General features: G+C 25.8%; 1 protein-coding gene across 1 annotated transcript in view; it reads right to left on the bottom strand.

Moving 5' to 3' along the window:
- LOC145829310 (DNA repair protein Ku80-like) overlaps positions 1–21582 on the bottom strand; it is a 38495-nt gene that overhangs the window by 8932 nt on the left and 7981 nt on the right. The window contains exons 6-13 of the mRNA XM_082937074.1: positions 16297–16464; positions 15257–15406; positions 7994–8097; positions 6765–6934; positions 5918–6048; positions 5468–5515; positions 5078–5176; positions 1010–1131 (exon numbers count right to left, since the gene is read on the bottom strand). Coding sequence (XP_082793200.1) covers positions 1010–1131; positions 5078–5176; positions 5468–5515; positions 5918–6048; positions 6765–6934; positions 7994–8097; positions 15257–15406; positions 16297–16464 — 992 coding nt within the window. The remainder of the gene's footprint in view (positions 1–1009; positions 1132–5077; positions 5177–5467; positions 5516–5917; positions 6049–6764; positions 6935–7993; positions 8098–15256; positions 15407–16296; positions 16465–21582) is intronic.

Genomic DNA, 21582 nt, shown 5'->3' with positions numbered 1-21582 from the left:
TTAATATGTCTTTAAATATATGTCAATAAGTATAAGCTTTCATTTAAGACATAAATTATAAGTCTAGGACATGTATTAGTGATTTATTTACTGTTTAAGTCAAAAAATTGAAAAGTATGTGATTTTTGGGGTTGAAATTAGTTTTTTTGGCAGCAGCTTTTTGTTTTTGCAAAATTATAATTTTTTTTTAGATTCTTCTTTATAAAGCAAAAACACATCCAAATCATATTGACTCATAAGTTCAGCAAACATCACCCAAGTACTCCCTACCCCTACTGATATCACATAATTAGTTCTAATATGTGTTTACAGTTTATATTTGATGTCACGTTTTTTAAGAAATACTAACTCACTCACTATATAATTATTAATTACATTTTCAAATATTTTTTATGAATACTTGTCAAGCTATTTGTATAATGAAAAATAATATTTAGTTATTGACAACAATTAAAATGTTATAGAGTTATGTACCATACTCTATATTTATTTTGTTATTATTTATGTTACAAACTATTTTAAAAAAATTAGTAATAAAAAGCTTAATTGTTAAAATTTTTTTTTATAAGAATTGTAACTGATTAATTTACTATATTAGCACCTTAATAAATTAAAAACATTAACTTTTGTTTGATGACATTGTAAATAATATTATATTTAGATTTAAAAAACTTCTGTACCTATACTTTACAAAATATATTTATTCTTTTCATACCAATATAAATTAATTAAGTTAAAACAAAAATGAAATTTGAAAACTTTAGAAAATGTTTTATTCACAATACAACTGAGGAACTTAATTCATAGTACACAAATATAAAACAACAACTAAATAAAGTTGTTCGACATAGGAAAATTAATTAAATCTAATATTCAAAGTCTTTAAATGGGATTTTTAAATAAACTGTCCCATGATGTTTGTTGTAACTCTAGGTTTTTTATAATTTTTCACAAAAATATCAAATTCAGTGAATTTCCAAGTGGCAATCCTGAATTTATAAAAACTTACCGGGTAGACTAGTGGACTGCTTATTTATCATTCGATGTGCCATGCACTGATACATCCGTTGAAAATAAGGATTTATCGAATTTCGTGGATGATAAAACACTTCATCTATCTCATCCTCTTTGCTGTTTATTAACCAGTTAGATTTTTACAATATAGTTAATCTGGATTAATAAATTAAACTCATATTGGAAGAAAATTTCAAAATATATTTAAATCTAAATTAGTTTATTGAAATTAAAAATCGATTCGTTTTCTACTTTTACTTGTGCGAAACTGAGTAAATTAGCTGAAAATCATATATTGTACCATTTAGTCTAACACGATAGTTCGTAATTATTTAAATATCACCATTTTAAATGTGATAACGATGAGCAACAAATACGGCACATAGTGCCTATTTTAGATCAATATATTTATCGCTAGTGATGTTAAGACTGCTAAAAATTACTAAAAGTATTTTAAAATCAACTCATAATAAAACACAAACATACAAATATCTATTTTATTATTCAACTAGCTTTCGGTGTATAATAAAACTATTTCTATGCATTTTTCTATACACAAAGGTCCACTTTTTGGTAAAAGTATGAATACTATTAATCAAAACATAGCTAAAAAGTAGAAATGGCGAGAAACTTTTTAAAGATTTACAACCGGGAATAATTTTTCTTTTTTTTTTTGTCATTTCAAGTAATAGTGCATTAAATATTAAAGATTCAGGCAAGCAAGGCCCGTCGGAAAATCAATACATTGTATAATACTAAACTATCATTGGTAATCATGTATATTTTAAATAAGCCAATATCATGATGTAAAATTCTTGTTTCCAACTTTATTTTGACTTCAAACGGTTTATTTTAGTATATTTATTGCATTTAGTTTTTACAAAAAAACTAGTTAGCAGATTAAACTAACAAATCTTAATATAAGTAAAAAGTTTAAGTTAAAATTAAATAAGTTAGCACATAAAAATTCAGCATGACATATTGATAGAAGTATTCAAATATCAACAATTTCCATATGTATGTAATTTTACTATAGATAGAAACATTTTTTATATAGCTACTAACTGTACTTTTTTATTTGCCCGGTTTTCTAATAAAATAAGTTTTTTTCTTTTGAACTGCAAAACGTCGTTAGTTACATAAAGTATTTGCATACAAAAATGGTTATTTTGTTTTACTTATGAAACTTTTGTTTAAATTATGAAAGAAATAAAGTATACGTATTAATAGTTTTTTTTTAAGTTCTGGTCGATAGCGCTCGACAACTTGAATTAGAGCTAAATATTTATTTTATTTTATAAAAAACAATAGGTTTATACGACCGTTTCGTATATGAGGTAATATATGTTATATACGAAACGGTCGTATAAATCTATTGGTTTTTTATTTAATCAAATAAATTTATATTCATATGAAAACAATGTTATTATTTAAATTGAATCACTTTCCACAGAGCCCACTTGACGGGCTTTTAAATAATTTATTGAGAAAATCTGAGTTTAAAAATAACAGAACATTTGTTTCATAAAGACAATAAAATTATTTTTAATCATCAGCTGTAGGTTCAAAATAAATTGCTCTTTGATTTTTATATTTTTATGCTATATGCATTTTATAAAAAAACCATAGATTTATACTAGGGGCGTGTTTTGACTGGTTTCCTGTGAACCCCCTGAAAAAAAAAAAAAATTCTTAGAATATCACTAAAAACGTTGTCTATTGACTTTGTTTTGGTAATTTGATAAACTTTGAATAATGAATGCTGAACTTATAACATTGAAAGATTATAAGTTTCCGTAACAAAAAATGCTAGTTTTTGCCCAGCTGAAATAGATTTTAAATACTTTTTTAACTGTAACGTGATATTAGGTAAAAGTTTCAAAGTAGCATTTTTTTCTGGGAAATTTTTTACTAAGATGCTCTTAGTTCCCATTATAAGTTATTACTTAGTGTAAATAACTTTGATTAAGTATTAATTTTCAACTAGTAAGTACAATTTTACTTTAAAAATGTCCAATATAATCACTAAAGTTTTATTTTACTTAGTTGACTGTATATAATAATGTTGTGTGAAGCTTTTATACCTTGAAACGTTCAATTCAGAGAGTTTTCAAAATCATCTTTAGAATCCATCAGGCAAACATTTAATTATAATTTAAATATATTCTAATTTTATTGCATACGTCTAACTAAACATTCAATTTTTATTTGAGTTGTTTTATTTTTGTATATGTGTTGGCCACAAAGTTGATTATTGATTTTTTGAAATTTTTAACTTAGAAAAATTTCAAAACCATCATTAGAATCCCTGCACTATCAGGCAAACATTTAATTATAATTTAAAGATTTTTTAATTTAATTGTATAAGTCTAAACATTTTTTTTGGTGAAATTTCAATTTTTATATATTAGATTACTTGAAAAAATATTTTGATTATAAACAGATATAAAATTTTAAACAGTTAAAAATTTAAAAGAAAATTTGTAAGAACTCCATCTAAACTAACATTTAAATCAAAATTTGTAAGTTCATAATTTTTTTCTGGTTCTTTTAGTTTTAATTTATCTAAATTTAATACAGTATAATAAATAAATAAAAATAATACTTTTCAATTACTACTTATATGTTTTTTTTTTATTTCTAAACAGAAAAAAGCATTTTAAACAAAGAGTTTTTCGGTTAAATATTGCGTACTTAACTGGCAGTGCATACCTAAGAAATTCGTACTTAAGTGGCAAATTAAGAACAAAAAAAATTGTGAACTCCCTTTGAAAAAAGTCTAGATACGCCCCTGGTTTATACGATCGTTTCGTATATAACGTAATATATTTCATACACGAAATGGTTCTATAAACCTATTGGTATTTTATATATTCAATTAAATAAATAAACATAAATAGAAATAACATTATTTTCTCTCTCTCTATATATATATATGTATATAAAAATAATTTTATTATTTAAACTTACTCTCCACAAAGCACTTTGGTAAACAGAGGTGCAAAATTTCTGCAAAAAAACAGATGGAAGATCAATTTTTGTACCGAACTTTTGTAATGTACAACATTCAATTCTTACGTCATACTGTTTTTGTTTTTTGTAGAACTTTTGCATCTCTGTTCACCAAAGTGCTTTTTATTTTTAATTGAACTAGCTGATGATTAAAGCATTTAGCTTCATGAAACATATGTACTAGAATTTTTTAAATCGTATTTTTCTAATAAATGATATACAGATGTTAATATAATAATATGAGTAGATAAACTGAAACTCCTTCTACAGAGCCCACTTCAAGAGCTTTTATAATACAAATACCTCAATTTCCAGAAAAGAAATAATATAGTTTATTCTTTCAAAACTTCAATAAGTAAACTAAGTTTCGGTCAAAGACCTTGTCAGTATTTAGATAAAATCTTGTTCAAATAGAATCAAATATATACTGTTTGAATAAGATTTTATATAAGTACTGACAAGGTCTTTGACCGAAACTTAGTTTACTTATTAAAGTTTTGAAAGAATAAAATGTATAAAATATTATGATGTTTAGAAGGAAGTTCAATTTTGCACAGAAATTTGTCCTCTAAAAAAATTAATAATTACGCCACATTGCTTTGATTTTTGTAATTTTTGTAACAATGTTAAGCACATGCAACTCAATTTGAGCTTTAACAGATGAGGATTACAAACAACTTTATTGCTTGTATAAAACATCTGTACTGTTTATTTTTAATTCAAATATTCGCAATAAGCTATATATATCATTCTTTCATATAAAGCAACCGTTTGTAGATTGATAACTGCAGGCTTTTTGGTTGTGACTGACTGAAAAGTCCTAATAAGGACAAAACCGGTCTCAGTCGAAGGCTTGTGGTCTGATGATCGAATTGGCATGATCAAACCTTATGTTTATTGCATTAAACAATAAACTGTAGTCTTAACTAAAACACTTAAATTAAAATAATAAGCATCCAACATTTATTTAAAGATTTTAGCAACTACCAATTTTTAAAATGTGTGAAAATTTAAAAATGTATTTAAAATTTTTATATAATAGTATCCGTACTTGAACTTTACAAGAGACATTTCGTCAATGATTTTATCCATTAGGTCGTCTTGTTCCTTACTTGTTTTAACATTATCTAGTGAAGGCAGATTGAGGTTTCTAAATCAATTTAAGTGCATTTTTTATATTGGTATGGTAATTAATTAAGCTAACGTATAATTATGAAAATATATCTTTACTTGAAACAATTAAAACATATTTAGTCTGTTCCAAATTATAAAAAAAAATCAGTTAATTGTGTTAAAAATACTGAAGAACTGTTAAGTGCTTACGTAATTTTTTTAAATATCGACTTAAAAATTTTCAAACATTTAGAGTTTTAAAAATATAATAAAAAGCTATATTATAAAGATTAGAATAATAGAAACCTATTAAAGCATTGCAACTTACTTTACATTTTCTGAAAATGGTAGAGCCACCATAACGAGCACAGCATATCTAAATTAGAGTAACCTTTAGTGAAAGTTAAAAGTTAAAACATATAATAACTTTCTTCAGATTAGTGAGGAAAACTATAACAAAACTTGAGCTTTTACATTACTTAACTTCGAAAGTTTAAACTTAAACATTATCAAGTTTTAAAAAATGTCAATTTTGGAATTTAGAAAAAATTTAACTTAATGAAATGAATTTTCTTTCAGAATAAATATACTTTAATAATATGCTTACTAGACTTTAATTAATAACAAATCTAAAACTAAGGGTTGAAATTATAGATGCAGACAAGAAAAGGAGCAACCGTTTTAGTTATAACAATTTCTATAAAGATTAGTAGAAATCTTAAACAATTTATTTTAAAAAATGCTTTAAAGTTTGTGACCAAAATACAGTACTTTTAACCTTGAAGGTTTAACTCGAGGAAAAAGTGCAACTACTTTTGGATTGCAGTTTCTTCTATAAACGTAATTACAAATAGCACACATATTTTCTTCACACAATGCAGTTGAAAGAGCTGCGATAGCTTGACGAGACTGATAATAATACAACGTAGTTTTAAAAACTTATATTTTTGAGTTTCAATACAGTCTAAAATATGTAATATCAAAGTTAAAAAGAAATAACAAAAATACACCTGAAAGTATAATTAATAAGCTTGTGATGATGATTTAACCGTATTTAATGTAGTAAGCTTTAAAACTTTTTTAGCCACATCTCAAAAATAACTTAAATGTTAGAACTTAAACTTACCAGAAGGTTTAATTAATTAGTATGTAATGAAAGAAAAAATTGAAAAAGGTTTTTATTTAAAAATATTGTTATGAATAACTCAAAAAATTTAGAATTTAAAATTTGAGAATTTAATTTATCGTGGACCTAACATTTTTTATTAATTTAATTTTGAAACAATTTATTTAACTCAAAAACTATCATTATACATAGTTATTTTGTTTAAAAAAAAATTATCCACGTGCTAAGAAATTGTGTTTTACTATTTCTAAAGGAGGTGTATTAAACAATAAAATCTAACTTAATGTATATTTCTATAATATCAAACTAATAAATCCTGGCTATATATAATAACTTTTATTTAACTTAAAAGGATAAAAAGAGCAAAAAATAATTCGAAAAAAAAATATTTTTGTAGTTTTCAAACTGTCTACTAAAGTCTAAAATATTTAAAACCTTGTAATGAAATCAGAAAAAAATAGACAGAAAAAGCTTGAAGATATCAATATTGAACACTTACACATTCGTCTACACCCATTACAACATGTGCTTGATCTCCATTATGTATATAAGGTGGAACATTATGGTATTTTGTAAATGCGAGCACTTCTAACTTCTTTTCACTTAGATATCTGGATTGTAGTTCATCGTCTATTCCGAAAGGTATCAAGTCACTACCATAAGTGTAGGCTAAAATACATTTTTATACTATAACACATTTTATAGATAAGTACTTCATTTATCCTCAATAAAAATAAGAAGTGACTTTAGACTGCATACTCTTTAAAAACTGAAAACAAAAGAGGTTCTTAGTTAATGACTAAATATTTTTTGATAGAGTAATTTACTAAAAGCTGTTAATTTTCTGATAAATTGTTACCAACAAGTCGTTACTATCAGTGATGGTTTATATAATAAAAACAACTTATAAAAGAAACACTTTTGAAAATATTAGTCCCTTAATAAGGAAAACTAATAACTTTACAAATAAAAGAGATGCATTTTCTAAAAATCATCTTCAAGGAACTTTTTATAAATTAGTTAAAAACCATACAATACTAAAATAATTTCCACACAAAAAACTATTGTTCTTTAATAACACTCTATTAATGTCCAATTTATTTACTTTTACAACACAGATATACAAACAACAAAAGAGTTAAAATTTATACTATTTATGAAGATTATAGTATTGCTTTTATTTAAAATGAGATTTTGTATACTAAAATTTTGTAGTTTTAGTATCTATTTTATAAATCAGTATAGTTCATATTTAGATAAACTGCTTATGTTTATTTTTATATTCTCTCAATTAAAAACTTGGTTAATATTTTATTTGACGTTTAAGCTTATTATCTATTAAAATAATTCTAAACTGCTTGTAATAGAAATAACCAACTTAAAAAACATTTAAAATAATTGAATAAAAGACTTCAAAAAAAAAGTAATCATAAACAATTTTTTATAACCCATTAAACTAAGATGAATATTATTCTTTTATAGTATAATTTAATCTCTGCTACCATAAATATAAAACCTAATAGTAGCTTCTGATCAAAAAATAGATTTTGTAATTATCATTTGATTCATAAGTTATTAACAATTAAACTAACCTGTGTGAGTAAAACACAAAAAATATTAGACTTAAATAAAAAACTTTATTTGCAGAAAAATAAATTCTAAAAAGCGTAAGATAACTAAATTAATCTATAAAAAACGAAATCGATCATAACTTTGACGTATAATTACCTTTTCCAATACTGCCATTATCCACAAATATATCTTTATCATCATGAATAACGTAATCTATTATTTGTTTAATGTCTTCCGTTTTATGTGTGTCTGAATGTATCCTACAAAGTAAAATTAAACATTAGGTAAATTACACTTATAGTATAAGCAAAAAACATCAGATTACATATGTTAAAAGTAGAATGCGTTAAATGTTCATCAAGCTGTGTTTATTATTAAATAAGAATCAAAATTAAATATTTATGCAAAAAATATGATGTAACGTAATTTTACAGTATTCTATTAGCCGAATTTAAAAATCACTGCAAAATTCAAAACTTGTTTATTTTTGAGTTAACATTATAAATCATATATTTCAAAAATTATATGTTTGAATAAGGCTAAAGAAATTGGTTAACATTGGTGGCAACTTGATAAAAACGCAGGAAAAGATTAAATAAAAACTGCTCGTATTCACTGTATGGTTTTGTGTTAAATTTTAAAGCTGGCTCTTAAACTAAAAAAAATTGGTAGTGCATGGACATTTATTTTTCTGCTTTTTACTTAGAGCTTTTGATTTGTCGACTTTTTCAACTTATATTTTTCAACGTGCACAACTTGCAGCCGTTTTATGACTTAAACCTTGCTTCTTGTTTGTTTGTTATAACAATTCTTTACTTAAATTACATTTTTGGTATTTAAGCTCCATATATAATTAGATAATACTATTGTGTATCTTTTAGATTTACTATCATTTCTAACTCGCTATCATTTCTAACCTGATCATTTCTAACCCGATCACTTCTAACCCGATCACTTCTAAGTCGATCACTTCTAACCCGATCACTTTTAACCCGATCACTTTTAACCCGATCACTTCTAACCCGATCACTTCTAACCCGATCATTTCTAACCCGATCACTTCTAACCCGATCACTTCTAACCCGATCACTTCTAACCCGATCACTTCTAACCCGATCATTTCTAACCCGATCATTTCTAACAAGATCATGTCTAACCCGATCATTTCTAACCCAATCGTTTCTAACCCGATCATATCTAACCCGATCGTTTCTAACCCGATCATATTTAACCCGAAATTTATTATTTATAATTATTTATTAGTTTTCAAGATAAGGATATGTTTAAAAAAAAAATTAATCTCGACAAAAATGTTTTTTGTAGGTTTAATTTATTTTGTTTAAAATAAAACCTAATGTTCAGATAGCTTTTACTAAAATTTAGTTGTTTATATTAATTGGTTCATCTATTGTTTTGACAATAAAGTTTAAAATTGGATTGTTAATTAAGTGTAGTTAATTAGTTTTAAAAAGCTTTAGAAAAAGTATAAGTCTTTTGTATTCTAAAGATTAAGTATTAAGTTTTGATAGTCTTCAATGTAAGAAATATTCTGAGTATCGCAGTGGTTAAAGTCTATTCTGTACTTTCTTTTAAAATGATTCTATATGGTTAATATATATTTTTAAGTGTAGAAACCAAATTACCAATTTGCCTCCAAATTCAGGGAGAATTTATATGAAGTACAACTTTTTAAAAATACTAATATCAGCGTTTATGTAACTTTTAATAATACAGTTAATAAAATTTAGTAACTATAATTATAATGGTGGTTTCATTAGAAATTATTATCAATAAATTCTAAGTTCTTTAAACGAAAGTGTGTACTGTTTAATACAAAGCCAAAAGTAGAGGTAGAAGGTTTTTTAAATATTCATAACTTGTCATTTACTCGATAAAATTTATTTAGGGTAAAATAAGTTTACATTTTTCATAAAAATTTAAAAGTTTTTAAAATTTAAAATTGCAAAAACACGGTTATTCTCACGATTAATAGTAGATATTTTTTAAATAATTTTCTTAATATCTTTTGAAAGTTATTGTTTTACAGGCTTTTAAAACACAAAAACTTTAGATAATTTAGCGATCAATAAATATGAAATGTAATTATAAGTTATTAGATTAAACTATATAACAAAATAATAAAACCAGTTTGTATTGTGAAACCTTTTATATAGATTTAAATTTTTAATAAAGAAAAAACTTATCATATTTATAGAAGTTTAGAGGTGCAAAAACCTACCGAGAATAAAGTCAATAGACTGCTAGCTGGCTTTACTGTATTGAATAAAAAATTAATATGTTTTGTGTAATAATCGTCTGGAAAAATATTTGATTAAAAGAAACGAAGAACTTAATGGGTTTTTTATAAAATTCTGCTCCTAATTGTAGTTAATCTAATTATAATTAATTTATTATTCTGTTTCAAAATGTTTTATTTTTAATACTTATTTTATTTTTACTTACGCTATTCAACTGCTCATAATAAAGTAATTTTAAAGAAATGTTTGTCAATTAAAGTACTAATTTAAGTCGCAACTAAAACATAGGCGAGATTTAATTACCCTCGAACTTGTTATACAAATAAACTTTTCTTCTTTTCTATTAGTGTTAAACAACTTTTTTTGCTCTAAAACTAAGTAGGAATTTATTAATGATGTGAAATTTAGACGGTCAATCGACATAACAACTTTTGCGGTTTAGTTATATGACATAACTGTTTTAATAGCTAGTTTCTATTAAAAACCATGATTTTCCACTTAGTATAACAAAAGTTTTTAAATTCTCATAATGTTTGTTTGAATTCCATTATCTTGATAGGCCTATTTAAGTTGCATAACAATTTGTATAAGTTATTAAGATGAAACTTAAAACTACCCTACTATAAAAGGTTAATACATTAGTAAGCAACTATAAAACATTTACGTTAGACTTCCAATATAGTTTTAAAACCGTAATATAAAAGTTTTCTTATCTGAATATGACAGTTGTAGGAGTTTTATTTACATAGTTTAAAATTTGCTTATGTTAAAACTATTGTAGTCACGTTAATTACAATAAGATCCAACTAAAATATAATTATCACTGCTTATTATAAAATCCTACAAAGAAAAGTTCAAAATACTTTAAAGTAAACAATTTAGTAAATTGTATATGATTAACGAAAAACGTCTCTTAAAGTGTATTGAAAAAACAAAAAAATAATAGAAAAAAACTAAAATTATGTGTAGCATAAAAAATCAAAAATGCGGTAATAAAAAAATATTAAAATTATGTTAAGTTGATACTAAAATTAAAATTTATACTAAAAATATTTTTACGTAACACATTAAAATCATTATGTTTTAAAGTAACTAAAAGTTTATTTTCTTTTTATTATTCTAATAACTTCATTAAGACTAGTTTGTTTTTGCATGAGATCCAGATTGAAAAATAAAAACGTAACATAAGTAAATGGGTTAGAAACGATCGGGTTAGAAATGATCGGGTTAGAAATGATCGGGTTAAAAATGATCGGGTTTAATTGGGTTAGAAGTGATTGGGCTAGAAATGATCTTGTTAGAAATTATCTGGTTAGAAGTGATCGGGCTAGAAGTGATCGGGTTAGAAATGATCGGGTTAGAAGTGATCGGGTTAGAAGTGATCGGGTTAGAAATGATAGGGTTAGATATGATCGGGTTAGAAGTGATCGGGTTAGAAGTGATTGGGTTTAAAGTGATCGGGTTAGAAGTGATCGGGTTAGAAATGATTGGGTTAGAAGCTATTGGGTTAGAAGTGATCGGGTTAGAAATGATCGGGTTAGAAGTGATCGGGTTAGAAATGATAGCGGGTTAGAAATGATCGGCTCCCATCTTTTGTGATTGATATTTTATGATTTCAATATCTATCTACGATTGTATATCCAGTAGCATTTATATATTTTTTTTTTGTTTTTACGAGAGCTCTATAAATAAGATTAGATTGTAGACATTGGTTATTTATAGGGCATACATCTTTTCGGCAGCTGCATTATTTTTTTAATATATTGGAATTGTAGTTTCTTTTTAATATTTTGATACTGTGAGCCAGAGACGTAGCTAGCTCGAAAAAGTTACGAATCTGCAAAAACAAAAAACGTTAGGGACGACGCGTGATTGCGTAATAGGGCGTAATTTACCTCTAACTTTATTGTATTTTATATTTAAAAATATGCAGTTATATTAAAACTTCAAGAAAAAATTGAATGCTGAAGTATGAGAAATAACTGCATGCAAGGCAGTTTATGTTGCTATACACCCCAAAATAGGGTGTCCCTATGAAACATTTGGAAAATCTTGAAATTTTTATCATAAAATCAGCAGCAAATTCTGTTAAAACAGATAATTTATAAAAATAATCACAAAGCTGCAAAAATGTCGGTGGGCAACTTCAAAGGTTAGCTTAAGATATCTCGTTTAAAAAAAATACATTTAAAAAATCTGTAAAACAATCTAATTTGTTGAATACCACTCATAGTGTATCAAGTTTACAGTAGTAAAACAAAATAAATTCAAAATATAGTTATCGAAATGATAAGCTAAATGAAAAATATAAAGAATGCTAATTTAAAATTTATATAAATTTTGTAAATTGTCTTAAAACTTGTTAATAAAAAGAAAATAAAACAGATATCAAGAAAAACCTTATAAAGTTAGGAATTAAAAAAAAAAACTATGAATAAATCTTCATACAATAAAAAATTAAGCATAGAAAACGAATTTATTGCATAAAAACTATATAAAACTGTATATTAAACATTATTCATTAAATAAACATACTATTTTAGTTCAAATGGCCACCCTGATCATAAACAATTCAATATGCTTTTTAATTATTAAATGCTTTTATCTTTTTTTATATTTTAAGGTTAGAACTTTTTTGAATGAAAATACAAGGTTAATTGTTTAAGAAAACATAAATCTTTAGAATAATATAGTTCAAAATTCTGAGATAATAAATAATATAAAAATGTTCTTAAAATACTGTATTTCAAAACATAATAAGAATTTTTATGATCTTTAATTAGCATTTCATACTTTATAGTTTGAGCTTTTAAATAAAAGTCAAAGTATTTTTTTGTAAAAAATGTGGTACCAGTTAAGCCTTTGTCAGCTAAATTTAACTTTTTACATAAGCCAACTTAAAACTACACTGAAAAATCTGATATTTTCAAATTAGAACTGACTTTTAGTAATTAAACCTATTTAAGAACAACACAAATGCTTCAACTATGCTAATAACTGTGTTTAAAACTTTTAAATAATTAATTTAAAATTCGTTAATACTATTTTAAAAAGTTTAACTTATTTATCTTAACAAAAAAAAGTTCAAATATTAGATAGACTTTTTCATTTTGTCTTTTATGTTGAAAGCTATTTGTCTTGTTGTGTGATTTTTTGTGATATTATATCTTCAAATTTTTTAAAATAAAACTTCAAAAGATGAAATCACCAATACTTGGGATGTTTTTTATTTTATTTTTCTGTTTCTGTCAACCACTGAGATTTTATCTTGCAATATTCAACTCAAAAAAATTATTTGACCTTAATCTAGAGTTGATACTTCTGATAGAATATGTTCAAACAAAGGTTTACATGTTAAGTTTTTTTTTAATTAAAATGTTTATAATTTTTGTATGTTTATCAACCACTGTTACATCTTGCAACATACTACTCAGTGAGTTTAATTGACATATTCAAAACTTAATCCTTTTTTTATTTTATTTTGAACCTCATCTTCTTTAAAATACAAGTTGTTGCATATATTGCTGGTTTTTATATTATGTTATACTAGTTATATTGTAAATTTATAATTTTTATTGAGAAAAAATATTATGCAACTTCCAGTAAAATTCATCCTGAGTGAACTTATAGTAGAAAAAGCTCGCTAACTTTGTATATACTTTTTTGTTCACTCACATTTAAAGAAATAAAGCTTAACATTTTTTTCAGATTAATTTTGAATTGCAAATTCTTTTAATAAAGAAGTCTGAAAATGACCTAATCGTTTAAAACTTAGTTTAATCTAATTGGTTTAAACTTTAAGACACTAAAAGTGCTAAAGAGTTTTTATATGTCAAAATTATCTCTTAGGAGTGCAAAACTAAGTATATATGAATACTAAAAGCAAAGAAAGCAGCTTATTTTTAAGCTAATAAGCTGAGGTTAAGCACTTTTTTATGCAAAAATTTATACGTTGCTGCAGAAACGCACCAAGCTACGTGCCTGCTGTGAGCTATTGTTCTATGATTTAGTTACTGGTGCAGCTGTATAAAATACTTGTTATATTTCGTTGTATTGGTAAACAAAAACAACAGTACTATTTAAAACTTATGCAACTGCCGAAAAGATGTATGCCCTATAAACAACAAAACATAATGATGCACTACCAATTTTTTTATAGTTTTAACAGCCAGCCTTAAAGATTCACATAAAACATAAAGTAAATACGAGCAGTTTTTATTAAGTATTCTATTAAAACTACTAAATTACTATCAAATTTTTCTATGGAGTTTTTCTTTAATACTTTTCTATATTTTTATCATAGGTATGTGCAAGGACTATCTTGTTTTTTAATTTTGTTAGTTAATTATCAAGTAATAACACTATATTTTTTAATGTATTTTTTAATGTATTTTTTAATTTAATTCGATTCAATTATAATTTCTTGCATTATTATATATTTTTAGTTATCCATCGTCTTATATTTATTTTATTTTGCAGGCCTGAAGATCCCTTAGGGGTGAAACATTGTTGCCTTAGTGTGAATAAATAAATTTTATATTAATTCTTATCATACTATAGAATTTTTTAAGATAATCTTATTTTTACATTAATAACTGAGTTACAAGTTGTATTTTACAATATTTTAATACCAAAATTAATAAGTTTAATAGGTTTCTTATGAAAGGCGCATACTAAAAAAACAAAAAAAAACTTCTTCAGTAAATATTTATCTCCTCCAACGATTTTTAAGCAATCATTTTAAAAATTTATCTGCTTAATCTTTAATGAATAATAAAATATTGAAAAAACTTCGTTTAAAATTATTACTCAACTGTTTTTAATAAAAAAATCAAAAACTTTTGTTTTCATTATGATCATAAAATTGTTAAATTTTTTTTTGTAAAACTGCTACCTACGAGTTGTTTGTATTATTGAAAAGAACATTTCATTAAAATTTTATTACATAGCTTTTAAAATTCTGTAAAAACTATTTATGGTGAAAATGATAAATGTTGATAAAAGTGAAAAAATTCTATACCACTTTTTAAGAGATATTTCGTTTGCTATAAATATTTTCAATTATTCTTATTGAATAGAATCATACAACAGAAATAGAAACTTGGATAAAACAAAATTGACTATAGATAAAAACTAAGCTGTGTTAAAATAAAAAACAAACTTTTTCCACGATTGTTGCTGTTTTGAAAGTTTTGTTTTAGCATATGCAACAATTGGTATTTTGAAATTTTTTCCTATTGACAAGTCCGTTTTCCAAGCAGCAGAATTTACAACTCTTTTTTCAAATCCACAAGCTGCTTGGCATGCCTGTCTGTTAAGAAAACAGAAACTGATGAAATTATTTGTTTTATTATTGAACTAAGGACACAAAACAAAAAGCGCACTTAAAGCTTTTAAGTGAAAAGTTAATTACAAGATTTTTTCAACTACTATTTAAGTTTTTATTCCTACTTTAAGAGCATGAGGGAAGGGGGCAATAATCACTTTTTTCATAACTTGGATTTGTATTCTACACTTCTAACTAAGCTACAAGATGCTTTTACAGGTTTTTAAAACTCAAAATAATTTTTGAGATATAGCTAGTTAAAGCTGGAGTGTACAGTAAGTTCCATAATATGGGAGGAGAAAACTAAAACAGCAAGATATTAGATATCACCAAAAGTCTCCTACGTTTTCTGAGATAAATACCTTAACTTTTTAGGAAATGTTCCTTTCAATGTTTAGAAAATTCTGTTTTAAAGAAATTAAAAACTTTATTTTATTTATCTGAAAACAAAAATTGGATTATTTGTAAAAAAAAATTTATTTTGAAAAATTTGGTTCAACACATTCTTTTAAATATTGTTTTTTTAATAGTATATCTAATAAAATATTTTGAATTCAAAAAAAAACATAAAATCAACTTGTAGCTTAGTTAAAACTCTACAAAATAAGATGAAGTTTCAAAAAAAGTGATTTCCCTTTATTATACCCTAAATTGTCAAAAAATTGTAAATCATTATCATGACAATAATTAAAATATATTTAGTTTGTTCATAAACTAATAAACATGACAACCTAATTTAAAGAAAATAAAATTCATCATTAAAGTAAAAAATTGATATCAAAAGGCATCAGAGTTTTTTTTTTAAACGATGTTCTACTTTTTTTTTGAATATCTACCATAAAAACGTAAATAAAATTAAATTTTTAAAAACTTACTTAAAACTGTAGCATGCAGTAGTGACACCAAGTTTTGAAAAATTTAGAAAGCATTTTTCATTTTCAATTTGATTTTTGCTTTTTAATATTTTATTTGTTTCATCTAATTCTAACTGACTATTGTTTTCCAACAGAGCAATTTTATGACTTCTTTCAAAATCTTCTGATCTACAAATTAAATTAGTATTATAATTGAATTAATATATTAGTTTTAAATTTTTTGAAATATTAATACTATCTACACAAAAAACATGTTTAATAAATTCTTAATATGATAAAGATTCGAATCAATTATATTTGTATTATATAAAACTCTTTGTTAATGATAAACTATCATGACTATTTTTTTTTTTGTAGTATTTAAAGCTCTAGAGTTCCTAAAGTGAGTTTTTAGCAGCAAAGTCCATTAGTAGCAAAGGAACCAAAAAGGGGCCATGAATAGTAAGGGGGCCATAAGGCCATAGTTTGAAACTAACACTAGATATTCTGGAGTTGATGGTGAACAGCAAAAATAAAGTCTTAGGTGTACTTGGTAGTTTTTTGAGAAATCTTGTTGGAAGGGGCCAAAGCTTTTTTCATTTTCTTGAAAGGGGGCCTTCCGAAAAAAAGTTTGGGAAACACTGCATAAGAAAGAGCAAAGGACATTTTTCTTTTTCTTATCATTAAAAAACTCCAAATTATTTTAAAAGCTAAAAAAAAAATTTTCGATTGGGTTGGCATACCTCTACAGCTTGCTGCCCCGACTCTTTTGATGAAAAAAACTGTCTAAATTTTTACACCAGTAGTTGTTTTGTAAAATACAATATTGCTTTGTTTTCGTCTATTTTATTCAATTTCTATTATTTTTAAAACAAATTATTATCTTTACAATATCAAAACCAATACTATAATCAACCAAAATGCATAAACAAACACAAAAACTGTTAATACATGTTTGTAATGTTATTCTAATTGAAATACAAAACTACTGCTTCACAAATGATTAATTTAAGTAAGTGTGTTAAGGTTTTTAGCTATGCATTTCAAATTACCTTATTGTGTTCAAGTCAAAATTTTATAACTTGAGTTTTCTTAAGTTCCTTGCCTTTCTTTTTAATAAATTTCTAAAGTTTTAAAGTATATGGAATCATAATATTTAGTATTTCTAATTAGTTTCAAAGTTATTAGTTATACATACATTTTAAAATGTTTCAATATATTTAAAACTTTTAAACTTAAACTTTATTTAGTTTTTTAAAATTTTTAGATAGAAAAAATAGTATTTAAACCAAAAGCTTAATTTTTCAATTTAAACACAGTTAAAATTTGTGTTTAGCAAATATCTCATACAAATTTATTGAGTTAATCATTATTGTTACATCTTACTATGATATACTTTTACTACGTGCAAATTTCTGTTTTTTACAGTTATAATTTTACATGCTTGATGATGTAGGTTTTGAAAATACTTCAATCAAAAATGGTTTTGTTTTAATAAAAGTTGAGTTGATTTTTTTGATGTATTATTTTTTATATTTTTTTTAGCTTTATAATCATACATAATCTTTCTTTAACCTCAAAGATTTTTTCAGACTTTAGAGTAGGTGTGGACAACGTACTGCCCTACTCTAAAGGTGGGTACGTTGAATATGATCGGCCCCAAAACTTTTTTTTTTTAATTTAAATGGAATCCGTCCAACAGACAAAAATGACCAGCCTTCGAGTTAAAGTGACCACGAGTTAAAGTTAACGCAAAGCAATTTTACAAATGAAATCCAGCCAGCCAATGTAAATATTACAAAAATTAACAAAACCTTTTTTCATAATTTTCACAAAACAAAACTGTAAGAATATGACCCTGAAACGTTTTCAAAAATGGCCTTTTATTTTTGTATAGTGATAAAAACACCGTTTGGTTCTAGTATTTTGTTCTGTTACAAGTCAGTTAAAATATTCCTCTCTCGAATTATCTAAACACAATTTGTTTACTTAACTAACTTTGATGATCTTACATACCATAATGACTTTCATAAATAATAGATGTGTCAAAAATTGCTGTCTTTCCCAGATAAGTAGTGAGTTGTTTTTATAGTTGTTACAAATAGTTAAAAAAATTTCTTTTCAAACAAATAACTTGACAATTATTTAAAGTCAAACTGCTCAACTTTACATTTTAGTAAATTATTCCAAATTGAGACTACAGTTTGCACTCTTTTATGTTATTGATTTTTAAAAGGACTTGTTGATTAATTACATGGTTAAATTTAGTGATGAACATTTGATAAATATTTTATATCATTAACTTCAAGTATGATTTGTTTAGCCAATTTACTTGTGTATGTTTGTAATAACATTTTACTATATTTTAAAATTTGCATTAATAAATATAAAATTTGTAATCAAAGTACAAGAAACTTTTACGCTTGTTAACTTAACTTTTGTTGTATTGTTTGATAATTTGATAAAGGTTGCCTCACACTCGGACTTAAAAAATAACTCCTTGTTTAATAAAGTGAATTTAATAACAAAGTAAAATATCTGAAACAAAATTAGTATAAACATGTAAACTAAAATGAGCTAAAGCTTAATAACTCTACATCCCGTTCACGTTATTTAAGGAAAAATAAACTTAAGGTAAAACAAAGCTCAAATAAGGGAATCTAGATAAGTAACAAAAAGCATTTATTTCAAATTAAAATAAATTTAATATACTAATAAAATTCTCTTAGTTTTAACCAAAGAAAACGCTTTATTATAAAGGATTTTTTAACAACTAAATAATATAACTGTAACACAGCAAAAAAAACATTACAATTAAATTCAACACAATTAAACGTATCAAATTTAACGTGAATCCCTTCTAGATTTGTTAATATCACAAATATGGACCTGGGGCATTCAAGTCTTTTAATCTACGCAGTGCAAGTGGTACTTTCTTTTTTTATTGTAACCATAGGAGCAGTAATGTGCTCTTCCTAAAAAAATTTTTTATCCCCATCAGCTTCATTTGTCTCATCAGTTCTAGCATCAATCGAACTATCTGACAATATTGAAGGCGAATCAGGAGATTGATGACTTACATTGTCCTCCTGTGAACTTGGTTGATCTCGACGCCAACCATGAAATGCCTTTGTATTGATACTCATTGAGATTGGGTTGTATAACCTCAAAAACTTTATATTCCTTCGCATCAATTTCTGTGATCCATCAATTCTCACCACAAATTGATCATGTGGAAACACCTCCATAACAACTCCACTCCTGTCCCATTTAAGTGGATGGTTGCCGCTCTGGTTTTGTAGTAGACACCTACTGCCAACGTACAGTCACAACTTCCGAGCTTTGTGGTTGATAGCTTCTGCATTTTTGAGAAATCTTGTACACAGTACCTCTTCTTTTAATTTCCATGCTTCTCTTTATACATGTCGCACTGCAGGATTGGAAAATTTGTCCAGCTTGTTTAAAAAAGCAAAACCATCTTGCAGCTGTAGTCCATGTATAGTTTCAGCTGGGGATACTTTACAGTCGCTGTCAGGGGTGTTTCTCAACTGAAGCATTGCACTTATAAATCTATTGCTATCTAAGCTACCTGATTCAGTAACATTGGACCTTAGGAGTTTTTTTGCTTGATTTGCAGCAACTTCTGCTCTTCCATTTGACCTTTGATATATTGCTAAAGCTACTCGATGTATGACATCCCAGGTTTTGAGAAATTCCTTTGTTGAACTAAACGAAAATTCTGGTCCTCCATAAATTGATACTCAGGCACTCTTAAGTCTAGAAAATAACTCTTGTAGGCACTTTATCAAACCACTCAAACCTGTTTGAGATGTTCCCCTGGGTGTTGAAATATTCCTGTCCAACCTGACAATATGTTGCCCACTACTAGAAAATTGTTTCCAGCAAATTGGAAAGAAATCAGTAAATATCTTCTCAAAAGGACTTGTAGGAGGATCAAATAACTTTTGTGGTAACGATGGTTGAGAAGGAAAGTTTTGGTTGCAGCTTTGACACTTTTCTTGAATTGATTCAATGTCGTGTGTAATCCCAGGCCAGAATAAAATCTGTTGGGCACAAGCATGCATTGATGTTACACCTTGGTGCGCTGAATGCCTCAAATTTGCAACAACTTTAGAATGATGATGAGGTAGCTGATAACCAATAGTGGGAAAATCTCTACTTATAATTAGAAGTTTAACCATTGTTTTATACAAGAGAAAAAACCCAGTCACTGACATAAATAATATTATTGCACATTCACACTCACTAACTGTAAAAGAAATTTAAGTTTCTGCCTTACTTCAAACACAGGTTGCAAATGTTCTAAAAGGTTCATTGTGTTCTTGATGCAAGCTTACCAGTTCTTCTCTTCTGACACCAACTGCAAGTTTTATGACTGCTACTGACTCCATCAATTTAGCTACATAATCTTATGACTTAGCAATCAACCTAAGATCATTTGCCAACATGAGATCACCAAGTTTGTCATGCGCACATTGAAACAGTTGTATGCTTGCATTCTGGCTGCTTATGTTCGAATTAATTTTGAATGCCTCCCACCTGCAAATGAAATCAAGCCATATTTCTTGGCTGATCCCACGGTTCACTCTTGGACAAATCAATTGAGGTTAATTTGGCATTGATACACTTTTTGATGAACCAGAATTATTTTCAAGCTCAACTTTATGCAGGCCCAGAAGGCTGCAAACTAACTCACATGATTCATCTGGCGTTTGGTAGCTTCATTCTTGAATTGGGCACTTTATTGCAACCATAAGAAGATATTTTACATGAAGAATATCTCCTTGTTGAATTAAGTGAATTTAATAACAATGTAAAATATCTGAAACAAAACAAGTATAAACATATAAACTAAAAAGAGCTAAAGCTAAATAATTCTACAAGACTGCTTAATAACTCTTGCTAGTTTAAAATTCTTTAAAAACTCAGCAAATTCAGGATAGTTTTTATTTTTTTAAACATGTTAGGCAAAAATTTAGTTTTATTATTGTTATTTAATTTTGTTTCCATAAAGTATTTTAACATTTTTTGATGTTATTGGGCATTTAAGCTTGCTTTTAGATAATTTATTCAAACTTAGGGCATATCAATTTTTAAATTTAATTTTCTTTTTAATTCAGACTAGTTTTTGATCAATCAGTCTGGAACTTTTGTCAAAAACCTTTTGGATTGAATATTTTACAAAACATTTTATATCAATAGATTTTTCTATATCTCCTTTAGATTGTAGTATCAGGTTAGCTATTCAATCTAGAATCTTGAAAAAACTTGGAACTTTAAATTTAG

Source organism: Thalia democratica, chromosome 2 (genome assembly GCF_965202585.1).
Source record: "Thalia democratica chromosome 2, ktThaDemo2.hap1.1, whole genome shotgun sequence".
NCBI lineage: Eukaryota > Metazoa > Chordata > Thaliacea > Salpida > Salpidae > Thalia > Thalia democratica.
Note: the sequence above shows the minus strand (reverse complement) of the source record. Positions and strands in the feature narration are given on the sequence as shown.